The sequence below is a fragment of the Sitophilus oryzae genome, unplaced genomic scaffold, assembly GCF_002938485.1.
Source record: "Sitophilus oryzae breed Bouriz unplaced genomic scaffold, Soryzae_2.0 scaffold_649_pilon_pilon, whole genome shotgun sequence".
Classification (NCBI taxonomy): domain Eukaryota; kingdom Metazoa; phylum Arthropoda; class Insecta; order Coleoptera; family Curculionidae; genus Sitophilus; species Sitophilus oryzae.
Window position 1 is genome coordinate 662,889 of NW_022147250.1, and position 24,183 is coordinate 687,071.

General features: G+C 31.5%; 1 protein-coding gene across 1 annotated transcript in view; it reads left to right on the top strand.

Moving 5' to 3' along the window:
• Nucleotides 1–24,183, top strand: part of LOC115887866 (potassium channel subfamily T member 2) — a 314,018-nt gene that overhangs the window by 169,637 nt on the left and 120,198 nt on the right. The window contains exons 12-13 of the mRNA XM_030907381.1: nucleotides 2,738–2,887; nucleotides 22,315–22,610. Coding sequence (XP_030763241.1) covers nucleotides 2,738–2,887; nucleotides 22,315–22,610 — 446 coding nt within the window. The remainder of the gene's footprint in view (nucleotides 1–2,737; nucleotides 2,888–22,314; nucleotides 22,611–24,183) is intronic.

The window sequence follows — 24,183 nt, forward strand, 5'->3', positions numbered from 1 at the left end:
CAAGAACTACCTTGAAATCAAAACTATATTAGGTATTTACTTTAGATGGTCTGTACTTACTTTGCTATAAATATGGAAATCGTAAATCATACAGGATGTTCAAAATTCTACGCCAAACTTTCTAAAATATAAAATAATTTTTCTTCGTTTGTTTAAATGGGACACCCTGTATATTATTTTTTCAATAGATGGAGAATTAAAAAATTAACATTTTCTGTATTTAGAGTATTTCAAAATTTTTAACGGTTTCGCAAATATTCCCGGTTTTATATTTCATATGGCATTTTCCACAGTAAATTTTTATCAAAGCCACCCAATGATTTTTCTCTAGTAGAGTAAGTTGGTGATATTTTTGCTTGAACATGGGCAATTTGAATTCGTATGAAAATATATTATTTTTCCAACTTACCTATCCAGAAGGTTTATGTTTCAAGCAATCGCTTATACCGATCGGGACAGGTCAACTCTGCGGGTTGGATTTTAACGTGTAAGACAGTGATGTAGACAGCTTAATGGCAAATCAAATGTATTAAAAAGAGAAAAAAAGTTGGGTGGGCATGGGTGGGTACATTTCTTCTGAGCGGTATTGCTGGATTTTGCATCAAAATTTCAAACCGCATAAGTAGACCTTTCAAAAAAATGTTGCATCATATATATCTATTATATATAGGTATATACAAAATAGGTATATAAGATAAGATGATGTCAATTTTAACAGAAAAAATACATTTGAAAAAAATGCAAATTGGTTAGGTAATTTGGTTATAGGTAAGTTATTTTGGTGATAGTGGAAAGGTATTTTGGTGATATATGAGATTAGGAGCAGTTGAAAATAAAATGGCTGAAAATTTTTATCTTTATTACAAAACAAGTATTTTACCTAGTAGAAATAATAATAATTTTTATTCTGAGTCGTTTGAAGACTGCTCATCACAACCGTCTCACATAAAGATGTCTTCATCATCAGGTCTCGTTTGACAATTTGTGTGATATGGAACACAGTAAAAAGAGCACTGAACCCATAAGGCACCATTTTTAGCGTTCACATCTTCTCGATAGCTGATTCCGCAGACACCACAGTGCCAATCATAATTTTATTTAAAAGTCTGTGTCCTAACATTCACGTTTTGCATGCAAAATTGCTAAGAAAATGGCCGTTATGTGATTTTGTGACAAATTTCGAATGACAAAATAAAACAACCAAATAACGAATTTAGACATTTTAGTCCATAAAGGTTGCCATGACGACCTTTACGGCCTAGGCCGAAAAAGAAACATTTTACGGACTGAAATGAGTCCGTAAAATAGCTGTTTTTGGGAGCGTATGACAAAAAATCAATTTATATCACAAAAATGATCAAATTAAATGACTTTATTTATCGGCACGAAGCAAACGTTTTCCTAAACGTAAACAAATAAACCGAAGCGCGCCGCAGACTATGCAGCATGAAGAGGATATTAAATAGATTTAAACGACAAGTTTTAAGGCCTCCTACTGAATAGGCGAGTTGCTAAAAAATTATTAAAGAACTATCACCGATTTACCTATACTACCAACATACCTTACTTTACCCTACCTATTTTACCATTGAAAGCACCATATGAAATAATACTGCGTGTATCTGCAAAACTATTAAACATTTTGAAATACTTTAAATACAAAAAATGTTCATTTTTTAACTCTCCATCTAATAACAAACAGGGTGTTTATATTTTAGATTATTTTATATTTTAGAAAGTTTGGCATAGAATATTGAACATTCTGTATAATTTAAGATTGCCATATTTATAGCAAAGTAAAAACAGACCATGTAAAGTAAATATTTAATACAGTTTTGATTTCAGGACTGGTTCTTATAGTATTTGTAATAATTTTTTTAAGGAAGGTTGAAAAAAATATATTTTTTATTTATTTATTAATATCTCCGAAACTATCGAAATATATTTACTCATATCTTAGGATTATGTAAACTGATATGAATGAAAACCAAAAATGCAATAATATACAGAATGTTTCTTTAAAAAAAATCATCCAGATCCACTCACAGTTTTTTGAGCCATCCTATAGAAGTTAAAATATTTTCCTGAAATACATCCTGGTACACACTTTGGGTTGCTTTGGGTTGCACTTAAACAAAATTTTTAAGTTTTTGATTCTAGAAGCTACAAATGTCCAACGCACTGTCGCCGGACACTGTATTTGCGAATATTAAGTCTGAATTGTATAAGTCAATATTTAAAAGCACCAACGAATCAATGTTACAACTATACTATCATCTCATATTATGGTAATGTATGTATTCGTAGTAATACGTACCATAATATTAGATGACTTATAAAGATAATAAGAAAAAATGCTTAGCAGTTGCCTTTAAATTGATTAAATGAAAAAATAAAGATTAATAATCCATGACAATTTCTATCTGACCGACCCCATTATGCTTGAAAATTGACTTTATAATTAGCCAAATATTAATATTTTGCGTAAAATTTGCATTTTTTTAAACATTTAATTTTTAACAAGTTTTGTTTCAATTGTCAATAAATGACATATTATGGAGATAGGTTCGATACCATCTATCCACCGATTAAAAGCCAGAGTTGTGCCATTTTTAAACACAATTCAATTATAATATATGTATGTATAATTTATTTTTATGACAACCACATTCAGAAATTTTCTAAAATACATATAAATTGGAGTGTACTACATTTCTTTTCATAATTATTGTTTTAGAGAAGGTCAACAGTCACCAGAAGAGTGGCATAGATTATATGGACGTTGTTCTGGAAATGAAATTTATCATATTGTATTAGGCGACAGCAGATTTTTTGGGGAGTACGAAGGAAAGAGCTTTACATATGCAAGTTTTCATTCACATAGAAAGTAAGAAAATTACCATAAATACATTTAGTAACACGATTTTCAGATCTCATTTTATTTTTTTGACATTTAATGCGTAATAGCCAGGAAATTTTCCACTTCTCATTTACCTTGAAGTTCTATTTTAGTTTATGCACTTATGATTTAATAATTTAAGTTACCTCTTCTCGATCACAGCACATTAAAATTCTAATTCTAAAAAACCACCATATAACTTACATTTCAATCCGTATTTAGAATTTAGAGTATATTTTATTTGTAATTTATTTGTTTTATTTTATATTATTTTGCGGCATTTGAAGAACAATTTATCTTTATTAAAAAATAAGTAATTTTGATTTGTTTTTACACAAGAGGATTTCCATAAAAACAACAATACCAGAGCTTAAACAGTTTTACAGCACGGGTTTTATATTTTTTTATGGCAATAATTCAAATTAATCAAAATAGAATGCTAAATTATGTACCTATATAAATGAACCCAAGATTTTTTTAATACATCTATTTAAAATTAAATTCTTCACGAGAATATTGAAACAAGTAAAGGCGGGTTATCAGTATCACAAAAGAATATTATAAAGCAGTACAATTGATTCGGTGAGATCTCACTGACTTTTCTAAATATACGGGGTATTTCAAAAAACATGTGCCATCTCTCGTTGGGAGATTCCTTATGTAAAATTTGGAAAGCCTGCTTTAATTGTTTCATAACTACCGAGGGTTAGTCTTCATTTTTTTTTTTCAATTTATTATAATTTTCTTTTAGCGATTCGAATGATATTTTGAGAGTACAAATTACTATAAGTAACTACATATTTTAATATTAAAAGTGTCGACATATTCACCAGGGACGTGCATATAGGTTATCACTGGAATATTTTTCTAAAAAAACATGTGCGCCACTGACTTTCTTGTCTCTTTAAGGCCGTTTAATGCCGATAAAAATTGTATCTTGATATTTTGTCGATTTCGATCTCCTTGATGAGATAAACGCTCGGATAAAGCCGGTCCCACACGATGTGTCAAACACCTCCTAACGTTGGACACATGAACATTTGTCACATCGTGTAGGGGACTGACTGTGAATTGCAATATTGTCGATGCCTATGCCAAATGATATCGCGTAGGACCGGCTTAAACGGAATGTTAGTAATCACAATTAATAAAATTAAAATAAAATGAATACATTATTTATTTAATATAATTTGTTATTAAATATTATTAAAATTTATAACAGTGCATTGATGTTCAGTGCTATCTATACCAAATACAAAAAGATAATGATATTTAAGATAATTACAAAAGACATATCTACTTTTTAAAAAAGCTTTAACATCCTGTAACTTTAAAATTATGCATTTTCGCACGCATGTTTATAAGAACTTCTTTCATATTTTTTTGATGAGAAATTAGTATTTAGTTAAAACTTTTGTCAGTTAATGACATTAAAAAAATTTAAATTGCTATTATACTTGGATTGAGGAAAATTGATAAAATTGCGTTTATATCATCAAGGAGACCGAAATCGTCAAAATATGAAGAGACAACTTTTAATTGGCATTAAACGGTCTACACAATTTTGCTCACAAGAGAAAAGAAGTCAGTAGCGCACATGTTTTTTTGTATTACCCCATATTTACGTTCCTGGTGAATATGACACTTTTTTACCATTAAATTATGCTATACTCATAGTAAGCTTCACCCTCAAAATAATTTGAATCACTGAAAGCATTTGGAAGAAAATTATAATAAATCGTACCCTGTAGCTAAGAAACAAAGCAACTTAAAAAAAACAAAGCAAAAAATAAATCTTATTTTTACATGAGATACCCACGAGAGATGGCACATGGTTTTTGAAACACCCTGTATAAACTGCTGCACTGAGACACGTGTGAACCATCTTTTAAACTTCAGTTGGTATTCATTATTCAGTCAAAATGAATTAAAGTACAACTAGCTTTTAATTTCACTGAAAGTATGAATATACTTTTCATGGCAGGTTCTCACGTACAGCAGTCTAACCATAGACTTAAAATAAAATATAGACTACACTATTTACATCTACACGCAGTCAAACAATCATTTTTGTACACATGTTTACTTCTGGGTACACTCGACCGCAGTCGACCAAACCTTCCTCGTCCAGCCTATGTTGTCACGTCTTTAATATTATCAATATTTTTTTACTTGTTATACACATATATTGAGATATTAATACTGCATTTTAATAAAGTAGGTTTTAATATTCCATAGATGTATTAAATAGTCCTTATATTATACTACTTTATTATCAGTCGAATACTATGTAAAAAGGATAAATCCTTTACAATATGGCAACACCGATTAGAGACGAGGTCGCCTATTCATTATTAGTACGCGTCGCACGTGTGTAGTAAAGCATTGTTGCCGCTACTTCTCTCTAGCTGAATTATTGCATTTTCTTAGTTTGTAGTCCTTAAATGTTTATTTTATTTACTTTTTGTATTCAAGAACTATAAAATATGGTTCGCCAGTGTCAAATTTGCAAGAAATATGACTTAAATGGTCCATTTGAGTCTCGAAACGACTTTCGACCGGTAGGCAACTCTCAATTTACCAATTGGGAGTCAGTGGCGTTGTTGTAGAAAGGCGCTTATTTAGATAATATTTTCGTAAAATGTAAAATCTGAACTTTTTCTGTTACATAATCATTTATATAAAAGTTTTTGTAACAAAATCATAATTATAACCCTGTCATTATACAAGATAAATTATATTAGGCATCGGTTAAAAAATTAATCATGTTTTTATTAAAAATATATTCCAGTTTATCCTAAAACTATCTTCAGAATCTAAAATAACATACAAGAATTTTAAAATGATATTGCATTATGAAACAATATTTTTTAATATACCGGGTGCGTCTCAAAAGTCACCCCTATGACATTCTATTATTGTTTCAGATAAAAAAACAGATTTGTATGTTAGTATATGACGTAAATTAGGATTGACTGACGCATTCAATTGTTTTCGGTCATTTTCTGTTGCACCGGAAATGACTAAAACTTTTGATTTTTAAATGGCACCCTCGGTATATTGCTACTTTATTGACATGACACTTTATGACATGACACTCTGAATAGAATGACATATCATATGTCAACTTTTGACATTGTCGCTTAAAAACAAATCGTATTATAAATTTCAATCGAGGGTGCCACGGCGGTGTTAAAAACACTAATTTTTAATCAAGGAGCATTGGAAAAATAGTTTTGATCGTCTAATCTTTTTCGTGTCTTGTCTAGGCCGGTTAAAAGATGCACAAATCGTATTTTTAATCATATGTCAATTTTTATAAATGGAACAAGGGTGACTGATTAGCATATTTCGAAAAAGCATTTTTTTATGAATATATTGATACTTGGTATTTCGAGTCAAATTTTCGTTATGAACCGCGTGTTACAATTTCAATTAAACCTTATGCAAAAATGTCAAAAGTTGACATATGATATGTCATTCTATTCAGAGTGTCATTTTCTATCGAATAAAGTAGAGATATACCTAGGGTGCCATTTAAAAATCAGAAGTTATAGTCATTTCCGGTGAAACAGGAAGTGACCAAAAACAATTGAATGCATCACTCAATCCTAATTTATGTCATATACTAACATACCAAATCTTGTTTTATTATTAGAAAAAATAAAAAAATTATGGGGGTAAGCCACTTTTTGGACGCAGCCGGTATAATAAAGACAGTACCGGGTTAAATAAATGTAGTTTTCATTTTATCCACTTCCTAAAAGCTTGCTTTAATGAAACAGATCTCTGTTTTCTCTAATTTACATAATAAGTCATCACTTACCAGAAAAAAAATTACAACAATCATGAAGTTTTTTCTCTTTCCATGTCGCCGATTCTATTATATCTATAGAATAGATCCTTTTTTTTGTGATTAATATTAGGGTTGTAAATGTTTGACTAAAATTAATAATTAATTTATTAATTTCAAAAATTAAATAGGTAATTTCGATTATTAGATTTTTTTCTATAACATGTATTTTATTATTTTTACCGCTTTTGGACGTGTTTTTTCTAAACGTTTATTTAAAGAATCTCTCCTAAATCTTAATAAAATATAAAAAAATTAAATACGATATATTTTTAATTGAATTATAGCTTCATTAAAATAAAAAAATTACCCGGCTATGGTACGGAGAGTTCAGGTGTACCGAGAAACGAAAGACAGTGTTGCATTCCTCGTCAGAGACGTCAGGGAACAACCGTTACGACGGAGACAGCCTATCTATCGCTCGTGTCAATAACAAGACATTGTCTGACCGCATCTTCCAACTATTTATGAATGAGATGCTCAGTCTATATTTTATTTTAAGTCTATGAGTCTAACTGATTCAGTAGGACTGAGCGATCGAAATGAACATAAGAAGACTGAATCATATTGTTGCGGACCCGTGCCGTGTGAACAAAATAAATTTCTGTTAGATAAATAATTAGATAAGTTAATAAATAGTTCTTTAAGTCTTTTAATCGTTATTGTTTTTGTTAATTAGTGTTAAATAAATTGTGTTTAAATAAATTGTGACTTTCTATCCACACGGAACCGACGAAAAACGTAACAATATATTCATACTTTCACGTCCAGTATTTGTTCAGTCTCGCTGAATCCGTTAGACTGCTTCAGTGAGACTGATACATGAGAACCCGCCTTAAGCCGTATTATAAATAAGCAATATTTAAAGTAAAAATATGTTTTGCCATATAAGTGCTATTTTGTAAAATCTTTTCTTTCATCTTTCAAAAATAATGAAAGACTGAAAATAACAAAAGGTTATCTTTGTTCGCCGTTATAGGGAAACCAACCACACTCTCGTTACCGGTTTCGGAGCATAAACCTACCAAGAAATATTTTTATTTAAATATTACATATTGATACTGCAAGAACCTTTCACTTTTTAATTATAAATAAGTTAAATAATTAATGTTTACACAATTCGCGAGAGATGAAATAATGCTGTTCAAGTTAGTTTAATACTAAATTTTAAACAAAGTATGTCATAAATTTAATTGTCAGTAAAGTGGAATCTATAAACTATTGCTTCTTTTTTCATATACTTACGAAGAATTTATTTGTGTAATTGTTATTATCCTAAACTAGATGTTAGTTAAATATTATCAAATTAATTTTTATTTAAATTTTAAATATCAGTAGTGTCTATAGTCTTTAGAACGTCTATCAAATATAATATTGTTTTTAAATAAATACCGCGGCTGATTGTGTCAGCACATTAGAATAAAATAAAATAAATCTCGATTCTTAAGCCTAGATTTTATGTATACGAATTTCACAAATATTCTACGAAAAAAGTAGGTACAACGAGGGGCAAACCGCTGCCAAAAATGGTGTACAATAAATACCAATTTTGGGAAAAATTACCAAAAATACCAAATTATTTCCAAAAAAATACCAAATTAGAACCAAAAATACCAAATTAGTATTATTCTTTTTAGTATCTAAAGAATTTAAGATATTTGGAGCTTTAGGGCCTATTCATGTCAAACTACGATAATTAGGTCAGAAAAACATATAAGCTTAATTCGAGTTCCAAAAAAGTACGGTTCTAGAACGATTTAAAACAATCGCACAGTCTAATTTCGACAATCATTCGTGTCAAAAGTTGCAAAAAATCATATATTGTGCCAGCGTTTTGAACCGTTCTAGAACCGTACTTTTTGGGAACTCGAATAAAGCTAAACTGTCATGACACGTTTAGAAAGTAATTTTAACGGTTCCATTAACATCGATACTTCAAAAATTTATAAAATAAAAACTAGACATAAAAAGTAATTGATTTTTTTGTTATTTGCGCTATTTGTTACTTATAAGCTCAAAAATATAATTATATGCACAAGAAAAATAAGAAATTCTAACGAGATCTATGTTATGTTTCCATGATGCGAGTTCTTTAATTTCTTGACATTTTTTCGTATGACGCTATGTACCGTTTTTGCGTAAAACCCATTTTTATGCATTGAAAAATTGCAAGCTTGGCAATTAATCGGGTAAAAATAACCTGTTTTTCAAATAGGCCAGCAACCTAACTAGGAAGTATATTTTATTGTTAAGTAGGTACTTACCTTAGACACTAAATATAAAAACTTTAAAATACTTGATATAAAATAGGTCAACACCAAAAATTTTTGATGTGTAAAAAGCGCAAAACCGGCTCATTTTCAATGCAAATGGGCTAGAAACGATGCAATCAGCTTCCCGGCCGTCGCGACGTGCGTCTAATCCACATCCACCGTTGCGAGATGTCCAACAAAATACCTGTTTAATACCAGTTTAATACAAGATAAAACCAGTTTATTACCAAATAATACCTGTTTTTTACCAAATAATACCCAATTAGTACCAAAAATATCAAATTAGTACCAAAAGTACCAATAAAATACCAGTATTACCAAGTGCTTGTACAATAAATACCACCAACGGTTTGCCCCTCGAGGTACAACATATAATTTTAAACTGTCTAATTACATTTTGTATGCCAGATTAAAACGCGCGAAATTCGGATTGTCATTAAAACTTTTTAAGCATTATATTCAATATATTTTCAGTTGCAGCGAAATCCTCTTAGAATTTTATGATTAAAAAAAATAAAAAAATAAGACAAAATCACAAAAGTTTGATTATAAAAATAAAAACTTAACAGGGTATAAATTAAAGAGTCACACATATACTTCTCCTAATTAAGTTTTCTGTTTATATTGTAAAAACAACTTTAACTTCTACCGAAACTGCTAATGCTTATAATACATAGCAATTGAAAATGAAAGAATTTTGGACGTCCAATGCCTTTCTTTATTTTGATTATAACAACGTTTCGGTCATCAAGATCACTGACCGTTATCAAGTGTAAGCTAAACTAATTCTTAAAACCACTGATTTTTTATAATGCGGTCAGGCATTCACCGGTGAAAAAGTTTGATGGCAGTCAACGTCAATCAAATTGTCCCGCCATTAGTAGGAAAAACAACTTCATTTGTAAAGAATTTAAAACACATAGAATTAGGTCCTTCGGCTAAATTTGTTAGTTTTGATGTGGAGAATTTATATCGGGTCCGTCTCAAAAGTGACTCACCCTTATAACTTTTTTAGTTAAAAAACCGAGATTTGGTATGTTAGTATATGAAAAAACAAACAAACAAACAACGCTTTATTGTACAAAAAGCCAAAACGGCTTCATCGACAGAGCACTCACAAAACAAACAAAAGCACAAAAAAAATGCAAACAACAAAAAATACACAATACAAATAATACAATTCAAAAAAATTTAAGTCATTAAAATAACAAAAAGAATATACATGGACAATTGCAGAACAGTACGCAGTAAATAGTTATAATTTTAGAGTTATAAAATATTAACTACTTGACCTTTGACCAGTGTGTGAGATGATCAAAATTTTAAAATTCAAAATTGTTTATAATTAAACACCAACAAAAAAGTCGTTTACCGTATATAGGGCTCTCTCCAGTAAGTATGATTTTAGAGCTTTGCGAAATGTGGGAAGGAATGAAAGCGACTTGATATTCAAAGGCAGATGATTGTACATTTTTTGGTATTGTACAGTATTGAACCTTTAACTAGTTCTGAGCTCGGGGTTGGCAGATAAAGATCGTGCTCCGCATTCCTAAGTAGATTAGTTATGAGATGGCATTTCGGGAATAGCAGAATGTGCTTGCGGATTAAGCAAACGGCTTCAAAAATGAATAAAGAAGGAAGAGTCAGTATTTTGAAATGTTTAAAGAAATTCTGGCAGTGAGTTCTACTGTTCAGTCCCAATAAATATCTCTTTTGAAGTCTGAAAATACGATCAAATTTTGTTGCGCAGCAAGTACCCCAGAACGGAAGGGCATAACGAAGATGTGACTCAAAAAGGGCATAATAGGCTATTCTAGAGGTTGAGAAGTTAAGTTCCTTAGAAACTGATCTTAGAAACTAAGCGCAAAACAGGCAGCGCTTAGTTTCTTTGATAGAGCTTCGATGTGAAAGTCTCATTTTAACGAGTTGTCTACAACAAGTCCTAAAAACTTCACACAGTCCACGACGTCAATAGTGGTGTTATTAAGTACAAAAGGTTGTATAGTACTTTTATATGACAAAACTTTAGTTTTTGATAGGTTGAGGCATAGGAGATTATAATCGCACCAAGATTTAATCGTGCGTAAGTCACTGGATATAGTATCATATAGTGCCGCAATATCTGGGCCGCTCCAAGTGAAACGAGTATCGTCCGCAAAGAGGCAGATTTTACCGCTAATGTCTAGATTTGCAGTATCGTTGATAAACACCAGAAACAAAATAGGGCCAAGTACTGAACCCTGAGGGACACCATATTCTATAGGCTTACAAGAAGACATAGACGTATCAATCCTCACAAGCTGCCTTCTGTTGCCAAGATATGACAAGCCATTCGGGCGGCACTCCCCTGAAACCATAGTATTGCAATTTGTTAATTAAGATATTATGATTTACACAATCGAAAGTCTTAGAGAAATCACAGAAAATATGACATAAATTAGGATTGATTGACGTATTCAATTGTTTTCGGTCACTTCTTGTTTTACCGGAAATGACTACAACTTTTGATTTTTAAGTAATACCCTCGGTATGATTTTACTTTATTTGATAGAAAATAACACTCTGAATAGAATGACATATCATAATATGTTTGACATTTGCGCATATGGTTTATTTGAAATTATGACATAACAAAAAGTTGACTCAAATACCAAGTCTGTGGTATCAAATTATTCGTAAAAAATACTTTTTCAAATATGCTAATGAGCCACCCTCGTTCCATTTGAAAAAATTGAGATATGATCGATTTGGGCATATTTTAACCGGTCAGGACAAGACACTGAAAACATTAGACTATCAAATCTATTTTTCCAAGGTTTCTTGATTAAAAATTAGTGTTAAACTGTACACTTTCAGTAACAACAGTAACTTTAAAATACAATTTTTTATTAAGCAAAAACGTCAAAAGTTGACATATGATATGTCATTCTGTTCAGAATGTCATTTTCTATCGAATAAAGTAAAACAATACCGAGGGTGCCATTTAAAAATCAAAAGTTATAGTCATTTCTGGTGAAACAGGAAGTGACCAAAAACAATTGCACACGCAATGCTAATTTATGTCATATACAGGCAGTCCTCGTACTTACCGCAGGTTAGGTTCTTCAAAACAGCGCCTTAAGTCGAAACGACGTAAGTCGAATCTTATTTTGTCATAAGATTCTATAGGAAATGGAGAAGTTAGGTACTTTTGTAAGATAATACAATAAAACAAAGAGATGTGCGTTTGTATATATTAATATTATTGTATTTTTAAATAATTGAGGTATGAAAAACAGTGTATTGTATATGTAGTTAAACTTATAATAATACAAGAAACAAAAAAAAAACGGAAAACAAAAAAAGAAAAATATAAAAAACAAATTATATTTTAGAATGTATTTTTTATGAAAAACAAATTAGGGCGAGTATTTTTAGTCCCGCTTTTTCACTATTTAATCAAAAAAACTATTTTTAACTATCCATAATAGTAAATATAATATATAAATATGGCAACTACAGAAATACCCTAGAGTAAAGTAGACATATTTATAAAGTATAATATTTATCTTTTTTTGATTGGAACTTTTACTGTGGGTGTCGTCAAAAGTCGTAATAATTGCTAATTAAGTATTGATCAACACTGTGCCGCTTTTTCATTATGAGGATCTGTCAACCCTGCTTGTATGCTGCTAAAATTTTATTGTTTATATCCAAACTTCTTTCAGAATTTGGATTGTTCTTTTCAAAAAATGACGTAATTCGAAACAGTGGGACTTAACTTTGAGGAATAGTGACAAAAATTTGTTCGACGTAACTCGAAACGACGCACAGTACTTCATCCCATGGACAAAAATCGAAAAAAAAAGTAAAAATTTACTAATATCTGAATATGTAATTTTATACTTATAGCAATGTTCAACCATCCTGTATATTATTTTTCATAAACAGCGTTTTTTCTTAGAAAATATTTTCACTAAAAATAAATTTTGCAATCATTATCTTATCAGTGAAAAGAATAACATTCATAGTAGTTCTGTATATTATGGAGTTAAGCGGTACGTACTTAATTGAAAGCCACTATGGCTATTGTTAAAACAAGGTATGTACTTTAAATTTATTTCTAAACAAGTTCGTGATTGTTTAGTTTTTATTTATTTTTTAAGATGATTCTTAAATGGGTATAAAAATTTTACGTTTTCAAACTTAAAAAAAACATATCAAAACATATCGTATTTATTGAATATTTTTGTTTCCATATTCATACACTTTTACTTTTTTGTATAGTTCACCTGCGTCTGCTTGCGACGAAGTCTATTTTACAATACTTTTCAGATGGAGTAAAATTGATAAGCAATGCCGATCTGGTTGATACTTGGCTTGATTATAGGGACAAGAACTTAAAATTATTTGTATTTCAAAAAATGTGTTCTTTATTAGATATTGATGAACCTTCCAGTCAAATGAGACACCACTTGTGCCTGAAAAAGCCCACTATGTTGGAGCGAAACGTCGCATAAAAAAGTTTCCATCTTCAATTTATTATAAAACCTCATACCCAAGAGAAGGAAAAAATATTATATGGATATGGTCTATTAAAGAGGTAACTATTAACATCCGAACCCCTCATACCAACAAAGAGAACAGTAACAACACGAAAAAGTAACATATTAGAAAATGATGTACAGAAATATCTTACATGTGAGGATACTTCATCTACCTGTGATTTGGATACTATAAATTTGGAAGATTCTGTCAGCAGTGATTCTTCTGAATCAGAGTAGTTACGATCTATGCATTTTGTTGTCCTAAAGTAAATTTATAGTATCTTAAGTTTTTTTTTTAATTAAATATAACATTAATGTTTCTTTTTCATTATTTCATTGTTTGTTTTTTAAAGAAAAACATTTTTATCTTATATTGTAGGAATCATGTTCTAATGTTATTTCAATTCTTTTTTATCACAGGGATTTATTTAATACTTACACCGTTTTCATACTATAAATTATTATTTCCTAAGATGGAACACAGCTCCAACATTTTTATTATTTATAAGATTTTTTTTTCATAAACGTGGGACTAAGAACATCGTCATTTAGTACAATGAGAGTACAATGAGAGTACTCATCATTTGTGTCAAATAAACCTAGTTTGAATAAATTGCCTACAATAAAAGAGAAGTTTTGCATTTTTGTCCTCTAGAGCCATATGTTCGAAGCACTGTGCGTCGTAACACGAAACGACGTAAATCGAGGACTGCCTGTACTAATATACCAAACCTCGTTTTCTTATCTAAAAAAAATAAAAAAGTTATAGGGGTGAGCCACTTTTGGGATGCACCCGGTAGATATACTAACGTCCCCTTGGAGGAATCGTTAGAATTGTCGAGGCTAGATTGAAAGCAGACAACCTTTTCTAAAATAATTTCGCCGCCTCTTAGAGGAGTGATGGAACTCTTGAAGTGCTGTCTGTACAATTCTTACTTTCAAGTCAAAAGGTAAGTTTTTTTGCTTAAAATGATTGTTTACCGATGTTCCTCTCTCTCTCTCCAGTTATAGCCAATACGAGTATACAGGGTGGTCCAAACTGTATTCCGGAAACTTCGGCAGCATATTCTTCAGATTATAATAAGTAAAAAAGTCCGTATAAATGTATGTCCTAAAATGCTTAGTTTCAGAGATACAGGGTGTAGAAGTTTCATTTTTATTTCCATTTTTTCTAGATAATTTATGAAGTAACATCAATATTTGGATGAAAATTGGTGTCTGGGAGTTTTTTGACGTGAGAAATTTGATTTTCGTGTCAATATAACTTCTACTTGTAGAGGGCGCCACCTACATATGTTTAAACTGGTTTGAAGAGTAATAACTTATTGTCCGTACCTGTATAAAACTACCGAGTAAAAGAATATACATTTTGCAACGTTTTTTACATAAAAAAGGTCTCTTGGTAGAAATCGCTACGAGTAATGGTTCTCGAGATATTTGGAATTGAAATTATCAATACCTGTCATCATTGACATAAATTATACATATTGACTAAATAGTTATTAGACTGAAACCATAAATTTGATTTTTTTTGTGCCAAAAGTTCAACAGAAACTGTTTAATTATCATTTTTTCGCAGAAAAATTTATGATTAATTTAAAAATAAAAAAATTATTATTTCAGTCAAATAACTATACTCAATGTGTGCTTATTTTTTGTTAATAATGACATGTATTGACTATTTCCATTTTAAATATCTTGAGAACGGTTACTCGTAGCCATTTTTACGAAGAGACATTTTTTACGTAAAAACTCATGGAAATGTATATTTTTTTATTCAGTAGTTTTATACAGGTACGCACAAGGAGTTATTACTCTTCAAAACAGTCAAAACGCATGTAGGTGGCGCCCCCTACAAATAGGAGTCATTTTGACATCAAAATCAAATTTCTTGTGTCACAAAACTCCCAGACACCAACTTTTATCCAAATATTGACGTTACTTCAGAAATTATTTAGAAAAAATCGAAATAAAAATGAAACTTCTACACCCTGTATCTCCGAAACAAAGTATTTTAGGACATACATTTACGCGAACATTTTTACTTATTTTTATCTGCAGAATATGCTGCCGAAGTTTCCGGAATACAGTTCGGACCACCCTGTACCGGGCGGCCAACTAAGAATGGACGCCGGCTGTATCTCAGAAACTACTTATCGTATAACTTTGGGAAAAAAAGTCTAATAAGTAAATCGACCAAGAGAAATCGCTGGAAATGATTTTCAAGTTCAAAAAATGTCCGCTAGGTGGTGCTATATTTGATAGCCAATCAGAAAACCTGGTTTTTCTCAAAAATATGCAGGTGAACAGGTATTTTAAATATTACTATTAGAATCATCGAGAAATTTGTAATTTTTTTGGATATAGAGTAGTTCGCTCTATCTTATAAAATAAAGTGATGGGGGAAGGTTAAACTTGCTTTTATTAAAATAAGGATAACTCTGATTAAGGTTATCCGATTTAAACAAACTAGGGCTCGTTTAAAAGCGCTTTTTTTTCCTTAATAATCTCCAGTATAAATTTTGTTTCCATAATTTTTTTCATGGTAGCTAGAGGGCGCTATTTGACATCATAACAAATATTGCGCTTTTTTATAAAAAAATTAAATAGGAAGCTATATTTCTCTTTACACCATTAAATAGAGCTCAAAATTTCCAAAATATCAGCGCAAACCGCAACTTTCTAGCTTCTCTCTAACCGGAGATATTAAGAGAACAAATTATGTTAGGCTGCCGCTTAGGATTATATGGTCTAAAAATTATAGTAGTAGGCTAGGAAACAAAAAGAGGTAAGTTGGTTACGTCAAAATATCAAAAAGTTTAAGTTCAGTTTTTATGCATCCGAATTTCGGGCATTTTCTTAAAAAAAGTACGTCATAAATATTTAAACGTGTTTATATGACATTCGTCCATCCATATAATTTTTACGAATTTCTTGGGTAATTAACGTAGGTCAGACTAAAATGTCCGAAAGTCGGACAATCAATAATTTTATTAAAATGTCTAGGAATTTTCTGACGCCATATTGCTTTTAACAGAAAACGGCCAAATTTCCTATGGCCGAAAACTAGGGGTTTATTTCATGTAATGTCATTTAGTTATTAATCCAAGTTCGTCCTTGATTTCGCTTATTTTCGTGTTTCCTGTTGTTTGTGTTATTTATTATTATTTTATAAAGTTTATGTCGTTTGAATAATTTTTCTTAACAATATGCACTACTGGTTCAAATCTACCCTTGATGCAAGTAGTTCAGCACCAAGATCGTTGGTCGGTAAATGTTTAGGCAGGAATTCTCGGATGGCGAATGATTGGACTTTTTTAATTATCATGAATGAAATGAACTATCCACAATTTCTAAGAGATGAATTGTTAATTTTGTTAGGGACCGATCCATCATGATGAAATTATATTTGTTGCAATTTCATCAGCATGAATGCAGTTGGTGTAGTTGGTGCAGTTGGGACGCTTATTTTGCTATGAATGTGTGGAGCTTCTTGGATACCACTTACTTTAGTAGATAGAGACGCTGGATATTTTCATGGCATATTTTTATGGTCAGCTCGGTCATCGGATTTAATATGCCTGAGTTTTAATTTATGGGGTCGAATTAAGAACTAACATGAATAAATATCAATTATATAATAATAATAGCTCCACCACCAACAATAGCTTAACGCCTTGGGAGTGGCAAGGTACAGCTTGCCATACTAGAGCCGTTCGGTATACAAGGAAGGTAATGTGGCTAGCACTATGCTTCAACCGCCTATTATTACCTCAAGATTGTGAATCCCAAGTACTCATTTAAGGCTGAGTCGACCTAGGTACCCAAACTATTTTTATTTTAATAAAAATAGTCGGCTGATGAAATGCCGGGTGTGGGATTCGAACCCACTACCTTCAGATTGGTAGACGAGATAGTGATGGGCAAAACTGTTATTTTTAGATAACAGTTGAAACTGTTATAGTTATTTATAAAAAACAGCTTAAAATAACAGGTTAAAAATAACAGGTTTCTTTATTTTATTGCTAAATATCTGAAAGAGTATGAGGCGGTCACCGCCAGGCGTATTAACGCAGTTGCAAGTTGCAACAATGACGTGCTCGGTGGTAGTATTTCCAGGGTGTCATAACATTTCTAAATATCGATTGTTATCTAAGAAGCTCTCTAAAAACGGGGGTTGTTTACAAATAAGCGCTGTTTACAAATTGCGATATAAAAAAGCCAAAATGCCGCCACTTGTCTATACCTATACATTCCGATCTACCTACGCCCTGTCCCTCGATCCGCGTAGATCCTGAATTGCGTAGCAGCACAGTTTAACGAATATAAATATATATGTATATATTCTTTAAACTGTGTGAGCAGTGTACAGGGTGGGTCAAATTCGACGCTTTTAAATGGAAACACCTTTTCTATAGGAGATAGACGAAAACTAATATCGGTGTCTGGAGCTCAATTTTTGTCAAAAACATGATAGTGAAAACCGCATATCGATATCTGTTACCGTTTCGGAGTTACGGGGTGTTTTTCAAAAATATGCACTTTTAACAAATCGCTGTAACTTTTTTGTTATGGAAAATTTTGTACTTTTATGAAAACATTTCCAAAGCACCTTTTTACGTAGAATTTAATGGTTTAAGTATAATTTTTTAAAATTAATAATTTAAGAATTATCAACAGAAAATTTGATTTTTTATATGGGACACCCTGTATATTTTTAATTTATTGAAAATAATTTAAAATTACCTTTCCAAAAATATAACACACTTGATATTTTGCTCGATTCCTCTTCGAGATATAGAGTATATAAAAATTCGCCCACTTTAAATGAGTAGGCTTTGAACGGCACCGGCTGTAATACAAAAAAATCTAGCTGTGAGCATCAATTAAAACGAAAATAATATTTGCTATGAGAGATGTAGAATTTTATAACTATTTAAAATATATTTAATCAACATCAACACATTTAAACTATGTCTAATATCAAGAAAAATAAATAGCAAACCAAGACATGAGATTTTGCTATAGGTGTTCGACATATCGACCGTCTTCTGTTATGGACAGACGGGGCATTTTTTGCGGAATTTATTAACTCAGTAGGGGTGAAAGATACCCTCTCATAACTGCTAAGTAATTCTAATTCTTGTCTAGATTATACGAAAGAACAAGGAACCTTTATTTTTCCGTAAATAAATCGATAGGATTAGATCCATGGGCACTAAGTCAGGCGGCCTCAACGGCCAACGGCTGGAATCTTGGTTGGCTATTCAATTACTCTTGAAATTGGATACAAAAATTTGCTGATAACTTCAGCGATCAGAGGCGGTGCGTCGTCTTGCTGGAAAAATATGTTTTCGAGTTCCATTAAGGGCATATCATCAATAAAGGGTCCAAAGCCTACTAGTTAAAAGTGGCGAACTTTTAAAAATTCTGTATTTCGAAGGAAATTATAACATAATATCAAGTTTGCTATATTTTTGGAAAGGTAATTTTAAATTCTTTTCAGTTAATTAAAAATATAGAGGGTGTCCCAAATAAAAAATCAATTTTTCTGTTGATAACTCTTAAATTATTAATTTTAAAGAATTATACTTAAACCATTAAATTCTAGGTAAAAAGGTGCTTTGGAAATGTTTTTATAGAAATACAAAATTTTCGATAGCAAAAAAGTTACAGCGATTTGTTAAAAATGCACATTTTTGAAAAACACCCCGTAACTCCGAAACGGTAACAGATATTGATATGCGGTTTTCACCATCATGTTTTTGATGAAAATTGAGCTCCAGACACCGATATTAGTTTTCGTCTATATCCTATAGAAAAGGGTGTTTCCATTTAAAAGCGTCGAATTTGATCCACCCTGTACAGGGTGCATCTCACTCGACGGGCGAGAAGCTCTTAGTTATGATTTTACCATTTGCAGTCAAAAAATAGCAATATAAGAAAATGTGTAGTATATTCTTTATAAGGAAACCAACTACACACTAGAGTTCGAATTAATTTTACACTTAAACTAGCATATACCCGTGAGTTCGTTCGCGTCGAATTATTAATTTGTAATGGTGATGATAAAGCAAAGCAAGAATTTCCATTAACATACAAACTAGATAAAATTTTCTCACATTTGCCAAAAATAAGCTTTAAACGTCGAGCAGTTTAAGCAGAATCGTGGTTAATCAATTACTCAACTTTTTGGAACACCCTGTATTATTTTTTAAAAAATTTCAAAATATGTAAAAAAACAAAATAAATTATGCGTGTCCAATCGTTTTCCCAAAAGACTAACCGTTTTTTAAATAACAAATATTGTAATATTTGAGGGGCGTTTATACCCTCCTGGAATTTGAGATTCGAGAAACCCCTTCTTATCGAACCTCTACACCCGACAGTCAATCCGTTTGCTAAAAATCAGCTTTAAACGTCAAGCAGTTTAAGCAGAATCATGATTACTCAGTGGTCATATTTTATGAAACATTCTGTATATATTTTTTAAAAATCTCAAAATATGTAAAACAACAAAATAAAATATACGTGTTTAAGAGTTTTTTCGAAAAACTCACCAGTTTTTAAATAAAAAATATTCTAATATTTGAGGGTGGTTTCACCTCCTTAGAATTTGAGTTTCGAAAAATCCCTTCTTATCGAACCTCTACACCCTAAAGTCAATCCGTTTTCCAAAAATCAGCTTTTTACGTCAAGGGCTTTAAGCAGGATCGTGTTTAATCAATGACCAGATTTTTCAAAACACCCTGTATAAATTTTTAAAAAATCTTAAAATATTCTGAAAATTTTTCAGAATAAATAAATACCTAAATATTGAAACTTAATAACAAAGTACTGAAACATACAGCGCCATAATATCTCGACCTCCGCCCGTTATGCTCGTAACAGGTTGAAAAACAATATGTATCTGAAACAACTGATGCGTTATTCTCCAACCTGTTTCAAACCTCCATCGACAATCGACCGATGCAGCAGCGTTACTTTCCCACTCCGATTATCTCGAACGCCGCTCTGTTATGCTCGTAACAGGTAAAAAAACAACGTAGCTAAAACAACTGATGCGTTATTCTCCAACCTGTTTCGAGCCTCCATCGACAATCGACCGATGCAGCAGCGTTCCTTTCCCACTCCTGTTATCTCGACCGCCAGGCTTTATGCCCGCAACTGTTTCAAAAAGCTGCTTCTTTTATATCCTATTATTTTTAAGCTGTTGTAAGCCCAACACGCCGCGCCGCGCCGTAGCGCATACCCCACTCCGTTGTCCGTTGTATCTCGCCGCCTGTATCGATGGTTGTCTAAAAAATGTTTTCCATCCATACTAGTTGTTTTTTGGGATTGCTGTGGGATTGCTTCGAGCAGCTTCGAATTTCATGGCGGTGCAGAGCGCCGACTTCGTTTCACGAACAGTCGATCTCTGCGTGTCGTTATTTTATATCTGTTATTTTTTAAAAGTAGTAACGGTTGTGTTATGTTATTTCTAAATAATTGTTATAAAATAACAGATAGTTAAATAACAACCCATCACTAAGACGAGAGCCTGTACCTCTACGCCACCGGGCACCTTATATATAACAATTAAATGGTATTAAAAGGAAATTAAAATATCTATTTTGATATTTTGCCGTACCCAATTTACCTCTTTTTCTTTCCTAGCCTACTATACTATAATTTTTAGACCATATATAATCCTAAGCGGCAGCCTAACATAATTGGTTCTCTTAATATCTCCGGTTAGAGAGAAGGTAGAAAGTTGCGGTTTGCGCTAATATTTTGGAAATGTTGTGCTCTATTTAACTGTGTAAAGAGAAATATAGCCTCCCATTTAATTTTTTTACGCAAAAGCGTCATATCTGTTATGATGTCAAATAGCGCCCTCTAGCTACCACTTAAAAAATTGTGGAAACACAATTTATACTGGGAATAATTAAGGAAGAAAAGCTCTTTTAAATGATCCCTAGTTTGTTTAAATCGGGTAACTCAAACCACAGAGTTATCCCTATTTTAATAAAAGCCAGTTTAACCTTCCCCCACCACTTTATTTTATGAAACAGAGCAAAATACTTTATATCAAAAAAATTTCAAATTTCTCGATGTTTACAATAGTAATATTTAAAATACCTGTTCACCTGCATATTTTTGAGAAAAGCCCTATTTTCTGATTGTCTATCAGAGAAACGCTCCCTAGCGGACATTTTTGAACTTGAAAATAATTTCCAGCCATTTCTCTTGGTCGATTTACTTATTAGAATTTTTTTCCCAAAGTTATACGATAATTTCTGAGATACAGCCGGCGTCCATTCTTAGTTGGCCACCCGGTACAAGGCGTTTCATTTTTTTAATTCAAAAAACATGTGCCATCTCTCGTGGGGAGATTCCTCACGCAAAAATAAGATTTATTTTTCATATCAACCGATTCTGCTTTGTTTCGTTAATCTTTCGATTTATTATAAATATATATGCTTATTCGAATGAAAATTTGAGGGTAAAAGTTACTATAAGTGCTACATATTTTAATGGCTAAAAAAGTGTCGATAAATTAATCAGGAACGTGCATATGGGTTATCACTGATAGAATATTTTTCAAAAAAAACCCACTAACTTTTTCTTTTGATCATCAAAATTTTCTCTCTCTCTCTCTCTCTCATACCGGTCAGTGATCCCTCTGAAACGTTGTGTTAATCAAAATAAAGACAATGGAAGTCCTAAATTCTTTAATTTTCAATTATTAATTGTGGTGTATACTTTTCAATCGAACTTTAGATATGGAGTAGCATTAATAGGTGTAAGACCAGCAGAGCTTCCAGAATTTTACGAAGATACAATACTCCTAAATCCAGGCCCCAGGCACATTATGAAAAAAAGCGATACTTGTTACTACATGAGTATTACTAAAGAAGAGAACTCGTCTTTTACGGTAGCAAATCATCACGGTGACCAAAACATATCTGTAGATAGCTCTGGACTGAAAATTTCCAAAGAAGAGGAGAAATCTTCTTCTCAATTTAAAGATGGTACCAGTCTCCCTCAACTTATACTGCAAGTGCCCACTTGTGTCCGTGAGTGTTGTAAAAATGCATGATTTCATGTCCCAAATGTTTATACGGTAACAGAAATATTTGAAACATTGTTTCTATTTTCAAAATGTTTAATATATGGCATGCTTTTACATAATAATCATTATACATGGTAGGTTAAGAAGAATGGGGTGGACAATTGCAGTCTAAATGGTATGATTTTCTAAAATAATTAAAACTATTTTGTAGCTTTTTACGGAATATGTTAAAACGACTGGCTGATATTGAAAATCAGCAGCACTTTTTTTTAAATACGTTTTTTTTACATGAAGCACCCACAAAGGTTTTTCAAGTCAAAAAGTCAGTTCAAAAATTATAAAATTTCTTATCGTAAAAAATGTCTAATAATTGATTAACATATCAATACTACTTGGCGTATAGTAATACATATATTAAAAATAAAGTAAAATATTTTTAAATGCTGTTAAAATAAATCATCATTCTACTGACTGCATATTTCGAAATCAACAAGGGGTCAAGTATCCTTTTGAAAGATAATAAATGTTAATACTTTCATAATGTATCATTTTAGTTGAAATAACTGGACCCAATATTCAAGGCCCCTCGACTTTTTGAAATAAAAAAGTTAATTTCTTTTAGCTTTTCATTTTTAAAATATAATCTAATCTTCCTAACACCGGTTTTCAAGTTTGGTTTGAGTAATGTTTCCCTTTTTATCTTTTGTTCAGAATTTTACGTTTAGAATTCTATATTAAAGCGTTCCATGAAATTTGTATTTTTATAATTTATATTAAAAAAATAAAATAACACGTCATAATAAAATAACAACTACTATGGTCGAGATTCCATTTATAATTTGTTAAAGAATTTTTCAATGAGTCTCTCATACCTGCCAACCATGAAATAGAGTCTCGCTTAGTCCAGCGAGGTGAACCCTTGGGTTACTTAGGCGCGCCAGGTGTCACAATTTCACCAACTTTAACAGTATTTTATAAAAGCTGTCGTTTACAAATAATTTTACAATATATAATTATAAGATTGATTGACTTACCTGGTAAGGAAGATCAATCTTGATTATTCGAGCATCGTAGTCCTTCTATGATAGCTTTTGGTAGGTATCACTTTTCCTATCCCGCGCACAAAGTGGTTCGAAAGAATGTGTAATGTAAACAAACATCCTCAGCTTCGGCCCTGGAGGCGACCCATCGGTCCTTAATTAGTTCATTTGTGACGGAGTAAATCGCACTGAATCGGGTAATGTTTGGGGTATGGGAGGGCTCTATCATAGAAGGACTACGATGCTCGAATAATCAATATTGATCTTCCTTACCAGGTAAGTCAATCAATCTTATAATTATTCTTTGCATCTCCGTCCTTCTATGATAGCTTTTGGTAGATGTTCATAGAAACTTTATTCGGTGCGATATTGGTAAGAAAGCTAGATAATATCTAGTAATATTTTATTATAGAATTATTATCTATAATTAATACAACCTAAATAAAATATTTGCTTATATTATGTTTACCTTATGTTTTAACCTAAACGAAAATGTTTGCCTATATTAATCGTAACGATATAGTAGTAAAACAATTA